General features: G+C 51.3%; 1 protein-coding gene across 3 annotated transcripts in view; it reads left to right on the top strand.

Annotated features, from left to right (window-relative positions):
* The first annotated feature begins 4435 nt into the window (after positions 1 to 4435).
* Positions 4436 to 14219, top strand: part of HIPK1 (homeodomain interacting protein kinase 1) — a 35719-nt gene continuing 25935 nt past the window's right edge. For 2 of the 3 annotated variants that reach the window (XM_073319635.1, XM_073319634.1), the window contains exons 1-2: positions 4436 to 4750; positions 8750 to 9827. In XM_073319635.1, the coding sequence (XP_073175736.1) occupies positions 8752 to 9827 (1076 nt within the window). In that variant the 5' untranslated portion in view covers positions 4436 to 4750; positions 8750 to 8751. Of the gene's footprint in view, positions 4751 to 8749; positions 9828 to 11465; positions 13625 to 14219 lie in introns of those variants that run through there. The other variant, XM_073319636.1, reaches the window with a different exon arrangement.

The raw sequence follows: 14219 nt of genomic DNA, 5'->3' as shown, positions 1-14219 counted from the left end.
TGACCTCAAAAGTGCAAGAACCTACTCCAACACCTCTCTCAGCCTGTTAAGAATGGGTTTGAAGAGGAAGCCTCTCTTCTCTTGAAGCTGTTCCACTTTAATTAACACTTACTTAGGTCAAAGCAGTATTGCTCTGTAAGAAGCCTTCTTAGAGCCCCATGATTAGTGTACTCACATGTTAATTCCCCTCTTGCCTGCTGAGGAGAAGGGATTTGAGCTCTGAGCTCTTTTCCTCCTCATGCTGTTCCACTTTAATTGACTATTAATTGAGGCAAAGCAAGACTCAACCATACCACCCTGTGCTTAGCCTGGTGGTTTAGGTAGTAGCTTGGGGTGCTAAAGGAGCAGGTCCAGGTCCCCACTTACCCTGAAAAGGGAGTTGAGCAGACACTGCATTGCTTTTTCTCTTGAAGTCTGTAATAGTTTAATGAACTATAAAATGGTCCACATCAAAGCTGTTCTGTAAGCAATGCTATGTAGCCTGCTGGTCAGCATGTCTGTCTGGGTTGGTGGGGGCGGCAGCACCATTCCCTGTCTGTGCTTGATGAGAAGAAAGGATTCAAGAAGCAGGCTGCTTTCCTCTTGATGCTGGTTCACTTTAATTAACTATTAATCAGGCCAAAGCAAATTGCTTTCATAACAGTCCCTGCACAGGCTGGTGGTTCAGTTACTAACCTGGGGTGCTGGAGATGCTGGTTCAGTTCACCACCTTGGATTGAGGAAAGAGGTAAGTAAAAGCTGCCTTTCCTCTTGACACTTGTCCCCTTTATTTAACTATTAATTGGGCCAAAACAAGCCTTATTCATAACACTTGCAGTATAACCTGATGGTTCAGGTACTAGCCTGGAGATGCTGGTTCAATTCCCTGCTCTGGGTTGAGCAGAGATTGCCTCTCTTCTTGACGCTTGTCCACTTTAATAAACTATTAAATGGTCAAATCAAAGCTCCTCCCTATGAAGCCCTGAATAGCCTGGTGGTTTGGGCCCCACCTAGGAGGTTGGAGAACCTGGTTAAAATCCCACTCCTCCTTCCTGAGGAGAAGGGATTTCAGCTCTTGCCTCTTGAAGCTGGTCTACTTTAATTAACTAGGAATCAAGCCACTCCCTGAGCTAGGGTCACTCTATAGTCCAGTGGTTCAGTTGCTTGCCTTGGCAGTGGGAGATGCTGCTTCAAATCCTTCCTCTAGCTGTTTCAAAAGGATTTGGAGAAGGCTGTCCTGCCTCCCAGGAGGGAAGTGGGAGGTTCCCGTTTAGGTCCCCTTGCGTTTGCAGGAGGCCCTTGTCTTTCTGGAAACAGAAGGGGGTTTGAACGGAGATCGCTCACTTCATAGGTGGGGTGAGGGGTGGGCCTGGGAGGAGGGAGGGGTGGTGGCTGGGGGGCCGGGTGGGTCCCTGGAGGTGGGAGAGCCTTGGTCCAACCCCTTGCAGAGGAGGGGTTGGACCCGGGGTCTCCCACCGCCCGGGTGGGTAGCCTAGCCGCAGGGGACAAAAGAGTGATTCGCTTTTTTAATGTAGCTCAAGGAATATTTAAATAAAACAGCCCCAGAGGCAACTGATATGTGTTGTAAACCCCTTGCCCACAGCAAGGATTGAACTCTAACATCCCAGGCAAAAGCCGCACCCACTACACCACAGAAGGCAACTCTTTTGGGAGATGTCCTTTGGCCCAATTCATAGTTTAATTAAAGTGGAACAGCTTCAAGAGAAAAGGATATTTCTCACAAGGCAGAGGGAGGAATTGAACCAGGATCTCCCACACCCCAGTAGAGTATTCAAACCCCTGTACCATACAGGGCTTCTCAGGCTAAGCTTGGCCCAGTTAATAGTTAATTAAAACAATTTGAAGAGAAAAAAATCACTCAATTCCCTGCCCCAGACCAGGAGGAATTGACTCACACCCTCCAACAGCTCAGGTCAATACCCAAATCCCCCTATCATTGAGGGCTTCTTATACATGACTTCTGCTTCAGCTGTTACTAGTTAATTAAAGTGGAACGGCTTCCAGAGGCAAGACCAAGGCAACCCCCCATCAGAATAACTCATAGCCCTGTAGTGCGGACATCCTCTTGAGAGGTAGGCGATCACTGCTCAAATCCCTTCTCATCAAACAGAACGGGGACTGAACCAGACTGGCCCACAACCTAGCTGAGTACCCCAACCACTGCACTGTAGAATGATGCTCCTTGTCCCCCAATGGCCCATTCGGTTTTGGTAGCCTTCTTGATGATCAGGAGGTGGTCCCTCCTGACAGGTTCACAGTTTCAGAGCAAACTTTTATTACAGTTATAAAGCAAAAACGTAAATATTACCTTACAGCATGTGATAAAGATATTTAAGGGAGATTAATGCATACAGACACTTACAAGCATTTCATAAAGTCTACACACATTGTTATAAGTCCAATACCCCACCTTACCTGTGCTAATCCACAGGTGAAACACACTGTCCAGCACGCAATTTGTCAGTGCTTGGCTGAGGCCTAAAGCCTTGGCAAGAGCCGGCACTTGGTTTGCCAGTGTCACATAGAGAATAAGCTACACTGGCAAAAGCATTCTTTTGTCAGTACAAGATGGGTGTACACTACGAGGAGAGAGAGCAGGAGATGGGGATAGTTATACTGTGATATTTAGACCAGCAAACTCTTTCTAGCATATTCAAGGCTTAAGGACCAGATTCATATGAAATCACACTGAAATCACAGTAAGAGTGAGAAGTTACCCCTGTTAACTTTAAGGCATGAGCATGATCCTGGCCAGGCTTTTAAGTGAATTTCTCCTCAAGAGATGCCCATCCGGAGACCCTGACAATTAGAACCCTTTTCTCTCTCCCTTCACTGTATTCTAGACAAAGACACAGAGAGTTCACACGGCAGCCCGGCACCCACAACTCACTGGAGAATTTCTCCCCAAATGACGCGTCTTTTGTCTTATGCGGACTCTGCAGTGAGGTGACAGTTGGAAGAACCAAAGGGCCCGGGGGTGTGGTGGGTCTGTACCGCCTGGGGGGGGCAAAGGGCCCGGGGGGTCTGTACTGACTGGGGGGGACGACAAAGAGCTCAGGGGGGCTTCTGTACTACCCAGGGGGGACAAAGGGCCTGGGGGAGGGCAAAGGACCCGGGGGGATCTGTACTGCCTGGGGGGGGTCTGTACTGCCCGGGGGGGGAAGGGCCCGGGGGGGGTCTGTACTGCCGGGGAGGGGAAGGACCCGGGGGGGTCTGTACTGCCCGGGGGGGGGATCTGTACTGCCCGGGGGGGAAGGACCCGGGGGGGTCTGTACTGCCCAGGGGGGACAAAGGGCGTGGGGGAGGGCAAAGGACCCGGGGGGATCTGTACTGCCTGGGGGGGGTCTGTACTGCCCGGGGGGGGGAAGGGCCCGGGGGGGTCTGTACTGCCGGGGAGGGGAAGGACCCGGGGGGGTCTGTACTGCCCGGGGGGGGGATCTGTACTGCCCGGGGGGGGAAGGACCCGGGGGGGTCTGTACTGCCCAGGGGGGGAAGGACCCGGGGGGGTCTGTACTGCCCAGGGGGGACAAAGGGCCTGGGGGAGGGCAAAGGACCCGGGGGGATCTGTACTGCCTGGGGGGGGTCTGTACTGCCCGGGGGCGGGGGGAAGGGCCCGGGGGGGGGTCTGTACTGCCGGGGAGGGGAAGGACCCGGGGGGGGGTCTGTACTGCCCGGGGGGGGGAAGGATCCGGGGGGGTCTGTACTGCCCGGGGGGGGAAGGATCCGGGGGGGTCTGTACTGCCCGGGGGGGGGGAAGGATCCGGGGGGAGGAAAGGACCCGGGGGGGGGGTTCTGTGCGGCCCGGGGAGGGACGGACCCGGGGGGGGGATCTGTGCGGCCCGGGGGGGGGATCTGTGCGGCCCGGGGGGGCAAAGGGCTGATCGCATGATCAGGCCAGGCCGGGCCGGGCCGGGCGAAGGTCGGGGCTCTGGAAGGAGCCGGGGCGGTGGCTGCTGAGGCCCGGGAGGCCCCTGGAGTCGGGCTGACCCGTGGCTGCGCCCCTCGCGGGCCCGGAGCGATCTGAGGTGCGGAAACACCAAGAACCCGCTGAGCTGAGGGAGCAGCGCAGCCCGGGGCCGGGCTCCGGCCGGGGTTACCTGGCCTTGCTCCGGGGCCCGCGGGAGCCGGAGAGCCGCGCAGGGGCCACGTTCCCATGGCAACACGGCCAGGCCGGGGGGCGGGGCTCCGGCCTCAGCCCCATGCTGTCAGGCCCAGCGCGGCTGGAGGAAGGGACGGAAGCCCGCAAGGGTCCGTTCTAGCGCCCTCGGCCAAAGCCGCTTGCGTCTCGGAGCGGGGACGTTTCCGCCCGCCCACTTCCCAGTAGCCAATCGGACCGCGACGGCGCCTCGCTTCCGCCTCGGTAACCGTGGTGGCGATGGGCCGAGCCGTCACGTGACCCTGGTTCAATGCCTCGGCGCTCGGCAGTTGCGGGGCTGGGCCGAGTTCGGGGCTCGGCTGGCTCAGTCTGGCGCAGGCAGCCGAGGGCCCGGAGCGCAGCAGCAGCCGGAGCGGGCCGACGGGAAGCGGGGTCCGGCGCGCGGCGGGGCCGCGGAGCGGGGGGAGCCGGGCCAGGCCGGGCCGTGGGGCGGGGCGGGGCCTGGCGGCGGCGGAGCGGCCTGGAGGCTCCCCCCGGGCGGGGCGGGCCTGGACTGGCGGCCGCTCCGGGGCTATGATGCGCCCGCTCCGGGGCCCCGCATCCCCTCGTGTCCCCCCGGCAGCTCCAGCCCGCGGCTGAGACCTCCCACCAGCGGTGAGTGCGGCCGGGCCTGCCCCGACGGGAGCCCTCCTCGCCCGGGCCGGGCCGCGGGCCGTCCCCGCCCTGGCGGCGGGAGGGGGGGGGGGCCCGGCCCGGCGCTGGCGGCGGGAGGGGGGGGTCCCCGGCCCGGCCCGGCCCGGCGCTGGCGGCGGGAGGGGGGGGTCCCCGGCCCGGCCCGGCCCGGCGCTGGCGGCGGGAGGGGGGGGTCCCCGGCCCGGCGCTGGCGGCGGGAGGGGGGGGTCCCCGGCCCGGCGCTGGCGGCGGGAGGGGGGGGTCCCCGGCCCGGCGCTGGCGGCGGGAGGGGGGGGTCCCCGGCCCGGCCCGGCGCTGGCGGCGGGAGGGGGGGGTCGCTTCCCTTCGTGTCCGTTCGCCGCACCACCCAGGGCCTGAGACCGCCCCAAGCGATCGCTCCTTTGGAGAGACGCAAATCTGACCCTATTCGAGGGGCCCCATTCAGGTATTCCCCTGAATCAATTACAACCCCCCCCCCCCGCCCCGGTAAGTCTGCCCCTGCGGAGTTGGCGATCTCTCCTTTGCCGTGTCAGGAGCCGCCCGCGGCCGTGGCGTATCCGACCTATGCAGAAGGGTCGGTTTGCAGTTAATATTTTGCACCCGATGCTTCATTAACTTATAAATTCATGGCTTTGGTTTGTTGAGAAATTGACCCAGTGAGATTTTTTCTGGAGAAAAAGCACTTGGCTTCACCGTTTCCCAGACAGTAGGCCAAGAAGATACTTTTAGTGCCGTCAGAGGCACTTGGGGTAGGCAGCCAATCCGCTTGCTGGACTAAATATCTCAAAGCCTGTAATTTTGTCATTAAAGACTGCCTCTGATAGGGAATAACTGGTCTTGGCTCATTCCATTTTAAGGTTAATAAGATGGGAGAAGTATCTGTAACTCTAAATCAAAGAAGCTGTTTTGTAGGATACATTTGACATTTTAAAATGGGGCTGGGGAGTTCCTAATTTAGAATTTGCTGGGATTAGAAATGCTTCAGAATAGGAGAATAAGGAAACTATGATAGTATTGCTCTGTAAACCCACTTTTCTTAAAATGAAATTTTGCACCAAAGCTCACAGCGCTCCCTGAAATAGGCCACTATAAATGTCTGCTGGCACAGCTGTGGGGTTCAGGCTGGTGAAGGAGTGACCCCTGACTGGCATAGCAGTGCCAGCAGAAGCCCCTAGCGTAGATGTGGTTTTACTACTTTTGACGGGACTGGCTTATTTTGCTCTTGGAGATTGGTCCTATTCTATTGGTACAAAACTCAGCTTTGCTGCTCTAGCTTCGTCTGTGCTCTGAGTGCTTTGCTGGTATAGTAGGCGGGGGTAAAGCACTCCCAGTGAGGATGTGGCCATGATTTCAGATTGTGAAAGCCCCACTCCATTTAAACTGTACACTCTGAATATGTAAGCAACTGTTCTTTGCCAAGTGGCCCCTCACACAGTAATGCAGCAATCCGTATGCATAGTGCAGTTTCTTTGATATGGGAGATTCTGGTTCAGTTCCCCCCTTTGCCTCGTCTGTCCTAGGGCTACACTGATGGGGGTGGAGGGAAGGCTGCTGAAGCTGTTTCACTTCAATTAAATATTTCTATGGGCCAGCTACAGGATTAGACTCCCTCTATAGCCTAGTAAGGCCATCCCTGTTCAAACCCTTTCTTAGCCGGCAGGCGCAGGACTTGAACCAGCATCTCCCACTTCCTAGGTGAGTACCCTGATCACTGCACTGGAGAGGAGTTCTCACGCTTGATTCTTGCATTGGCCCAATTAGTATTTGATTAAAATGGAACAGCATCGAGTGCCCGACAGCAGCCCAGCATTTAGGTATTTCACTTGGAGAGGCAGGAGATTACTGTTCAAGTCCCTTCCTACCAGGGGAATTGAACCAGAAGTGCCTATGAGATGAGCATCCAAACCACTAGGCTAGAGAGGGTGCCTTGTTTTTGCCAAATTAATATTTAATGAAAGTGGTACAGAGTTCTAGACTAGCACCTAAGTGAAATTCAGGAAAGGAAACTGGTTTTTGAAAAGACTGTGCCCATCATTCAAAGAAAATGACAATTTAGAGTAAGTCTTCCAGCTGCATCTTAGGGTCGCTGGTCTGGTCTGGGTCAGTAATGATTGGAAGGCATTACCATCTGGAATGAGTTGGTGATCCTGGTCCTGATCCTAGAAGACAGGGACTGGTCATAAGACACCTCTCATAGATATGTCATTCATAGAATCATAGAATATCAGGGTTGGAAGGGACCTCAGGAGGTCATCTAGTCCAACCCCCTGCTCAAAGCAGGACCAATCCCCAATTTTTGCCCCAGATCCCAAATGGCCTCCTCAAGGATTGAACTCACAACCCTGGGTTTAGCAGGCCAGTGCTCAAACCACTGAGTTATCCCCCCCACTTCATTCTATGTCAAGTAGGATTTTATTTTCTTTAAGTAGTAAGGTGGATTTACTCATCTCTTGCTACTGGTAATTGTTCCATGGTAGCAGGCAAACCTAGCTAATAGTTTGCACGCCTACTTGATTGTTTCTGTTAAATAGATTGCACCAGCACCTGAAATGCAAGTATAGACTAAAATACCTTCCCCAGAACGGTTACATTATTGTCTGTCTAGGTCATTATACTGACAGTGTTACCTTTCAGATTTCTGGGGAATCTTCTATAGAATATTGTATTGTGTCATCCCCAAGCGACTCAGATTCAGTTATGAATTGCAGACTTTGTATCTATTTCCCCCCATTCTAATGTAGACCAATACTGAGAATTTGTGGTTAGGTTCTGACAGTAGAGAGACTGGTGGATGATGATCTGACTTGTCAGGCAATAAAATGAGTGGCTTATTAAGCAGCTCTGAAGACCCAAACTTAGTATTTTCCTTGGAATGCAAAGAAAGGAGATTTGGCTTGTGTCTCTGCACAAAGCCTAACAACAGAGGGTTTGAGAAAGGAGTGTTTTAGCTTTTTTCAGGTGTCAACCCTCCAGTAATGTAGAACAGAGGGAATCTGCATTTTGAGCGTAATGTGACATATAGGGTTTCCCATTTGCTAAGCACTGACTTTCCAGTTTGTAAACTGGATAGTCTCCCCATTCCCTGTCTATGGGTGAGTGGATGCACTCTTCTCAGGAATTGGTAAACAGCTGCTGTATTGTTGCCCTTCCTTATTTCCCCAGTCATCCTGCGCTGTGATTCTCTTTAGAGCTGATCCTGGAGAGTGCTGAGTGCCCCGTTTCCAACTGAAGTTAGTGGGGATTGATGGTGCGGTGCTCTTGAAGGATGGCATCCTTTGACTAGCCCTAGGGCTCTTATTTATGTTTAATTAAATGCTCTTTAAACCTTCTGAGGCAAATAAACCAAGCTGATAGTTTGAGGGCCTTCATTTCTACTGGTGTTTTGTTACATTGTGGCACCTCAGGGTGTGGAGATACAGATAAGTCTGTATTACAAACATGTCAAGTTCCTGGCCAGCTTCATACACCAGACCTGCAAGAGTGCTCTCATTTGCAATCTTCTTTCCTTGTTGGTTTTAGATTTCCCCCCCATCCTATCTTAATGCTGTTCTGAAACCTGTGGGGAAAGTGTGGTTAAATACACAAGAGTAAGCTGAATTAGCTCTGTAGTTTCCCCTCCTCCCAGCCCGTAGTCCTCTCTTTCAATAGGATCCCCTTAACCTTGGGCAAGGCAAGAGAGAAGCTGGTGCTTTTCTGCATTGCCCACAGCAAGGTAGTGTCGGTGCTTGGCAGGTGAGGCTGGTAAATGTTCGCTCCTGTCCCCAGGAAGGCCTGGGTGGCAGCTGTGGGAGCAACTATTAGAAAAGAAACCTTGTTGCCTTCCATGCTGACATGGGTCATGTGGTGAAGGGTCTCTAGCTCAATAGGGTGCGTAGAAAAACTAATATGATCTTGGTTTGCTGTGCAAACTGAGGATTTCCTTAATCCTTGGCCTGCTATTATGGGGCCATTGCTAATCAGATGTTTCTCTTCTCATTTCAGGTATGGCCTCACAGCTGCAGGTGTTCTCCCCCCCGTCAGTATCGTCGAGTGCCTTCTGCAGTGCCAAGAAACTGAAAGTGGAGCCCTCTGGCTGGGATGTTTCAGGACAGAGCAGTAGTGACAAGTATTATACCCGGAGCAAAACCCTCCCAGCTGCTCAAGGGCAAGCAAGCTCCTCTCGCCAGGTAGCGAATTTCAGCATCCCTGCTTACGATCAGAACCTCCTACTCCCTGCTCCTTCGGTTGAGCATATTGTGGTTACAGCTGCAGACAGTACAGGCAGCGGTGCAACAGCGTCCTTCCAGAACAGCCAGACCTTCACACACAGGAGTAACGTTTCTTTACTGGAACCATACCAGAAATGTGGATTGAAAAGGAAAAGTGAGGAGGTCGACAGCAACGGTAGCGTGCAGATAATTGAGGAACATCCACCTCTCATGCTGCAAAACAGACCTGCGGTGGGTGCTGCGGCCACTACCACCACTGTAACCACGAAAAGCAGCAGCGCCAGTGGTGAAGGGGATTACCAGCTGGTCCAGCATGAGATCCTGTGCTCCATGACAAACAGCTATGAGGTCTTGGAGTTCCTGGGCCGAGGGACGTTTGGGCAGGTGGCAAAGTGCTGGAAACGCAGCACAAAGGAGATTGTAGCTATCAAAATCCTAAAGAACCATCCCTCCTATGCTAGACAAGGCCAGATAGAAGTGAGCATCCTCTCTCGCCTGAGCAGCGAGAACGCTGACGAGTATAACTTTGTTCGCTCTTATGAGTGCTTTCAGCACAAGAACCACACATGCCTTGTGTTTGAGATGCTAGAACAGAACTTATACGACTTCTTAAAACAAAACAAGTTCAGCCCACTGCCCCTAAAATACATCCGGCCAATTCTGCAGCAGGTGGCCACTGCCTTGATGAAGCTAAAGAGCCTAGGTCTGATACATGCTGATTTGAAACCAGAAAACATCATGTTGGTGGATCCCATCCGCCAGCCCTACAGAGTGAAGGTCATAGACTTTGGCTCAGCCAGCCATGTATCTAAAGCGGTGTGCTCCACTTACTTGCAGTCGCGCTATTACAGGTAAGGATTTATACCTGAGGCGATCTCTGTACCCTTGCATCCATAAAGTAGACTGGCACTGGAGGGGTGTCACTTAATGGGAGCAGATGAGCCCCACAGCCTCAATCAATATGCAAGAACCAGATCAGGGAGGACAAACCTCATCTCTTGGAAGGATTGAATTATTGTCCAGAGGGCAAGGTGTAAATTTAGGAGTCACTCAGGCCAGAGCAGTGCATCCGCTGATAGCAGTGGGAAACTTGCACAAAGATAAGGGTCAGAACGACCTTCATGCAGTACATAAACTTGGAGCCGTTACCATTTATGGCCAGTACGTTAGTCACTCAGTAGGAAAACAAGCTCCATTTTATATGTGTTTTTACATCTTCCCTTTATTTCCTTTCCTTCCCTGTCTGTCACCCTCCGTATCTCCTTCCTGGCAGGAATTCCCACTGCCCCCTGCACACCCTGTGTGCTGTGCTCCCATCTCTTTCCTGTCTCATCTATTAAAATGATTCCTGAAATGGTAATGCTGACATGTAGTGTGGTCAGGGTTAGTGCTAACACAGAAATAAATGGAGCTCAGCTGTTGTTTCAGCGTGTCTGCAGACCCAGGAAGACTATGTTGCATCAGTTAATCTCCCAAAAGGGAACTAAGCTTTTCTTTGCAACTATGAAGTCTAGAAACTTTTCAACTGAAAGTGAAAGGTTCACTGATCTGCTCAGGTTAGGTAGGAACCTCTGTAGCAGAATGTTCAGACTCTGACTAAACAGTTATTTTGGAACTGCCATTTTGGAGAGCTACTCCTTTAATAAAATGACCATAAGAGGCTATTGCAGGAGCCTCTTAATACAGAGCATTAATACAGCATTAATACAGAGATGCTGACTTGACCTGTGAGGTGGATGTTTAATCGAAGGCTGTATGGGCACCAGGGTTTGAAAAATATACCTGGCACCTCTGCTAGCCTGAGGGCTAAGTCTACTAGTCATAATGAAAATGACTTTCCCACCTGCCAAGCCACACATTTCATCAAGAGAGTAGTTAGGAGAGGAAATTCATATGCAGGTGACCAGAGTTGCTACTTTGGCAGTGTGACCTCTCCTTTCCTCCTCACTCCACATGCCTGCAGCAAATTGCAACTAGCACATTCTGTGAATGTGAAATGGAGAATTAGCATGTGAAATGGAGAATTAGCTGCTGCAGGGCACTACCGGTAGATGCAGCAGAAGACTTGAATTGTCTCCCCTTTCTGTAAAATGTCTCTTGACCAATTTAAAATGAATCCATCAACTTTAATTAGCCATAACAATTTAAATATGTCAGAAGTTCACAACTTGTCTAAGGCTTGTCAGTTACCTGTTGTCCAGTAACTCCCTGTATCTAGCATTATAAGTGAACTCCATTGCACTGAAATAAGCCCTGCCGTGCTTAACCATCCTTTGAAGGAAAGTGGGTTTGCAGACAGATAAGGAGATCTAATAGCGCTTTTTACAAAGTATTTCAGTGAGCCAGCTCTCTGCTCCCCCGCTTTATCCCCCTTGGGGAAGGTAGAAGCAGCTGTAGCCGATACCCCAGGTCCCTACTCACCAGTCCAGAATTACCATTACTCATTAAGCCCCGGTAGGCATCTTTGCCTGTATAGATAGAGAGGCTGTACCTTTCCCTTCCAGTTCTTCCTGAAGGAAAGTCTCATGTTCAGCTCTGTCTTCCTTCCTAGTTCATGGTGACTTTTCAATGTATGTTATAGTACATTTTAAAGTGACCTCTTTTGCCAGGAACCTTTTATTTGCCTGTTTATTAAAGTAACTTTCACAAAGGTCCTTCTGTTCCTACATGTCTAGAGTTATGCTCAATGGAGCACTGTTTTTTCTCATGGTCCTACAGCTACCCACTCAGTGGCTTGAAACAAAACAGTGTAACTACTCTGTGATCCTTCTCATCTGAGAGAACTACCAAATAAATATCAAGACATCGTCCCCTGGCGTGGAGGGAGCATGGGGCAAGAAGTGTCTCAAAGGGCCTCTGGAAAGGAAGCTGCTTGCCCTACTATGCATATCATACTAAACTAAAAGCCACTTCCATCTCCCCCCGAAGGTGGGGTGACTGACCTTGCTGGAGAGGGGAGTATTCAAATGCTGTCTAAGACTAGGCCTGCTTCACTGGAGTTGGGAAGAATCAGGCAATGTGGAAATCTATTTAATGTGGTGTGAAATTTACATCAATTTGAGGCTAAATAAAATCCGCCTTCTAGGTGTAGAAACTAGTTTCTCTTGGGGAGAGTTCTGTTGTTTCTGGCTTAATTTCACATTGAAAAGAGCTTTCGAGATGAGGCTTGAGGCTCCAGCATTGTTTGTTTTAAAACAGCCACTGAAGTAAAACACGAATTAGTCTCAGTCCTATCACAAACTAATTGTTTCCTGTCCTGTCTTCACTTTGTATTGGTCTTATGTCAGTGTCTTGGCCACTCACTCAGCTAAAACTTTCAAATTTGGATACCTGAAGTGAGGCTGCTATCGGGACTTAAAGCAGTGGCTTTTTCCAGAAGTGCTGAGCACTCAGACATCCCCTGACTTTAATGGGATGTATGGGGACTTGGCTCTTCTGGGGAAAAAAGCAGTTTTGAAAGTCTGTCTGAATTTAGGAGCCAACACTTTGACTCCTAGCCAGCTGCTGTAATGAGTGTAGCGTGGGCTTTAATTGTACAGTAACAGAATGGAAGATTTCAGAGTAGCAGCCGTGTTAGTCTGTATTCGCAAAAAGAACAGGAGGACTTGTGGCACCTTAGAGACTAACCAATTTATTTGAGCATAAGATTTCGTGAGCTACAGCTCACTTCATCAGATGCATTCAGTGGAAAATACAGTGGGGAGATTTTATATACACAGAGAACATGAAACAATGGGTGTTACAATACACACTGTGAGGAGAGTGATCACTTAAGGTGAGCTATTACCAGCGGGGAGGGACCTTTTGTAGTGATAATCAAGGTGGGCCATTTCCAGATGCTGTACTGTTCTGTGTCTGTCACCCACTTGGATCTAAATTGTGGTGAGGGGGGTGAGCTGAATTGTCCCTCCAGTACTCATGGCTCTGAACTGCATGAATTTTTTCACAACAAGAGAAGCGTAGTTTCATCATGTGCTTCTTGTCATTGAATCTGGACTGGTTAAATCCACCCAGTGGGGTTTTGTGGGGGAGAGGGAGTCCACAATAGGTGCACTGTGGTGATTTTTGCACCATTCACTGTGGTATCAAGCGCTGGCAGCAGTTGAAGAGAGGCTAGCACCCTTGGGTTGCTGTTCCAGAACAGGATATGGCCATGGGAGGTGAAATGTGAGCAAGGGAAACAACCTCTGGATTCTGTTCTGCCTCATTGCATTCCTGGCTCATGGACAGCTTGCCTAGTTGGATGACGCTGCTGGAGCCATATTTCCAGCGGAGATTTGACGTGGACTTTGTCAGGCCAGGATTTAAAATGCACAGAATGTGCAATTGCTTTCCCTACACTGGTTGTGAGGTACCTGCTCCTAGGCAGAGGTGTGCTTGGGCTGGCTCATGCTCCGCTTTGGTATTACTGTCAGCTCTGCAGTGCTGGTCAGACTGAGGCAAATCCTGACGGAAGAGGGCATACGAATGTCGGGCCACACACAATGTTTTCAGACGTCATTGATGCCTAGGAGGGGAGTCACATTATCAGCAGATGAGTCAGACAGTTTAAGCTGCTCGGATAAGACATGTTCACAGTGACCAACTCCAGGAGAAGGGACAGCTCTTTCCAGTTCTATGCATCCTATTGCCTATAACAGCTAGTGTGGTGAGTATGGGCCATTGCTACCTCGAGAGAGCGGGGGAGGGTATTTATACCACTATCCTCATTGGCAAGAGAAGACTCTTCTTACAGAGGCAGTCGTTTGGTGGAAATACTGGGCAACCGCAGTAGTGAGGAAGATTCAGTAGTCCTATCCCACCTGTTCAGCGATGCAGATGTGCTTAGGCCTGTCTTGTAACCTACCACTACTGTACTGTATGTTGATCAGAGGAGCCTCCGTTGTGCAGTACCATCTGTTCCTTAGCTCTACACTGGGCCCTGGGCCCTGCCCTGCCACCAGAAGTCTGACTTTCTCCACCTCTTAAACTAACTCGGATCCTGCGTGACTTTGTGGCATCGCTATTGCAATGGCATGAGCCGGAGATTAACGCTTGCTCTCTGCAAGTAAGAGGGACGTGATCAAGGGGAGGTGCCCTCTCCACAAACACCACTCCTTTTGAAACGTGCTGGTGGTAGTGGAAGAATCTGAGTTTTGTGGTAACCTTCCCTGAGGCTGGCTGGGGGTACTTGCTGGCCCTGGAAATCAGAATGTAACAATCTGCTACTCAGAGGAGGAATTCTGTCAGTTGTCATTTTCTGC

The sequence above is a fragment of the Lepidochelys kempii genome, chromosome 21 (assembly GCF_965140265.1).
Source record: "Lepidochelys kempii isolate rLepKem1 chromosome 21, rLepKem1.hap2, whole genome shotgun sequence".
Classification (NCBI taxonomy): domain Eukaryota; kingdom Metazoa; phylum Chordata; order Testudines; family Cheloniidae; genus Lepidochelys; species Lepidochelys kempii.
This window is presented reverse-complemented; position numbering and strand designations above follow the sequence as displayed.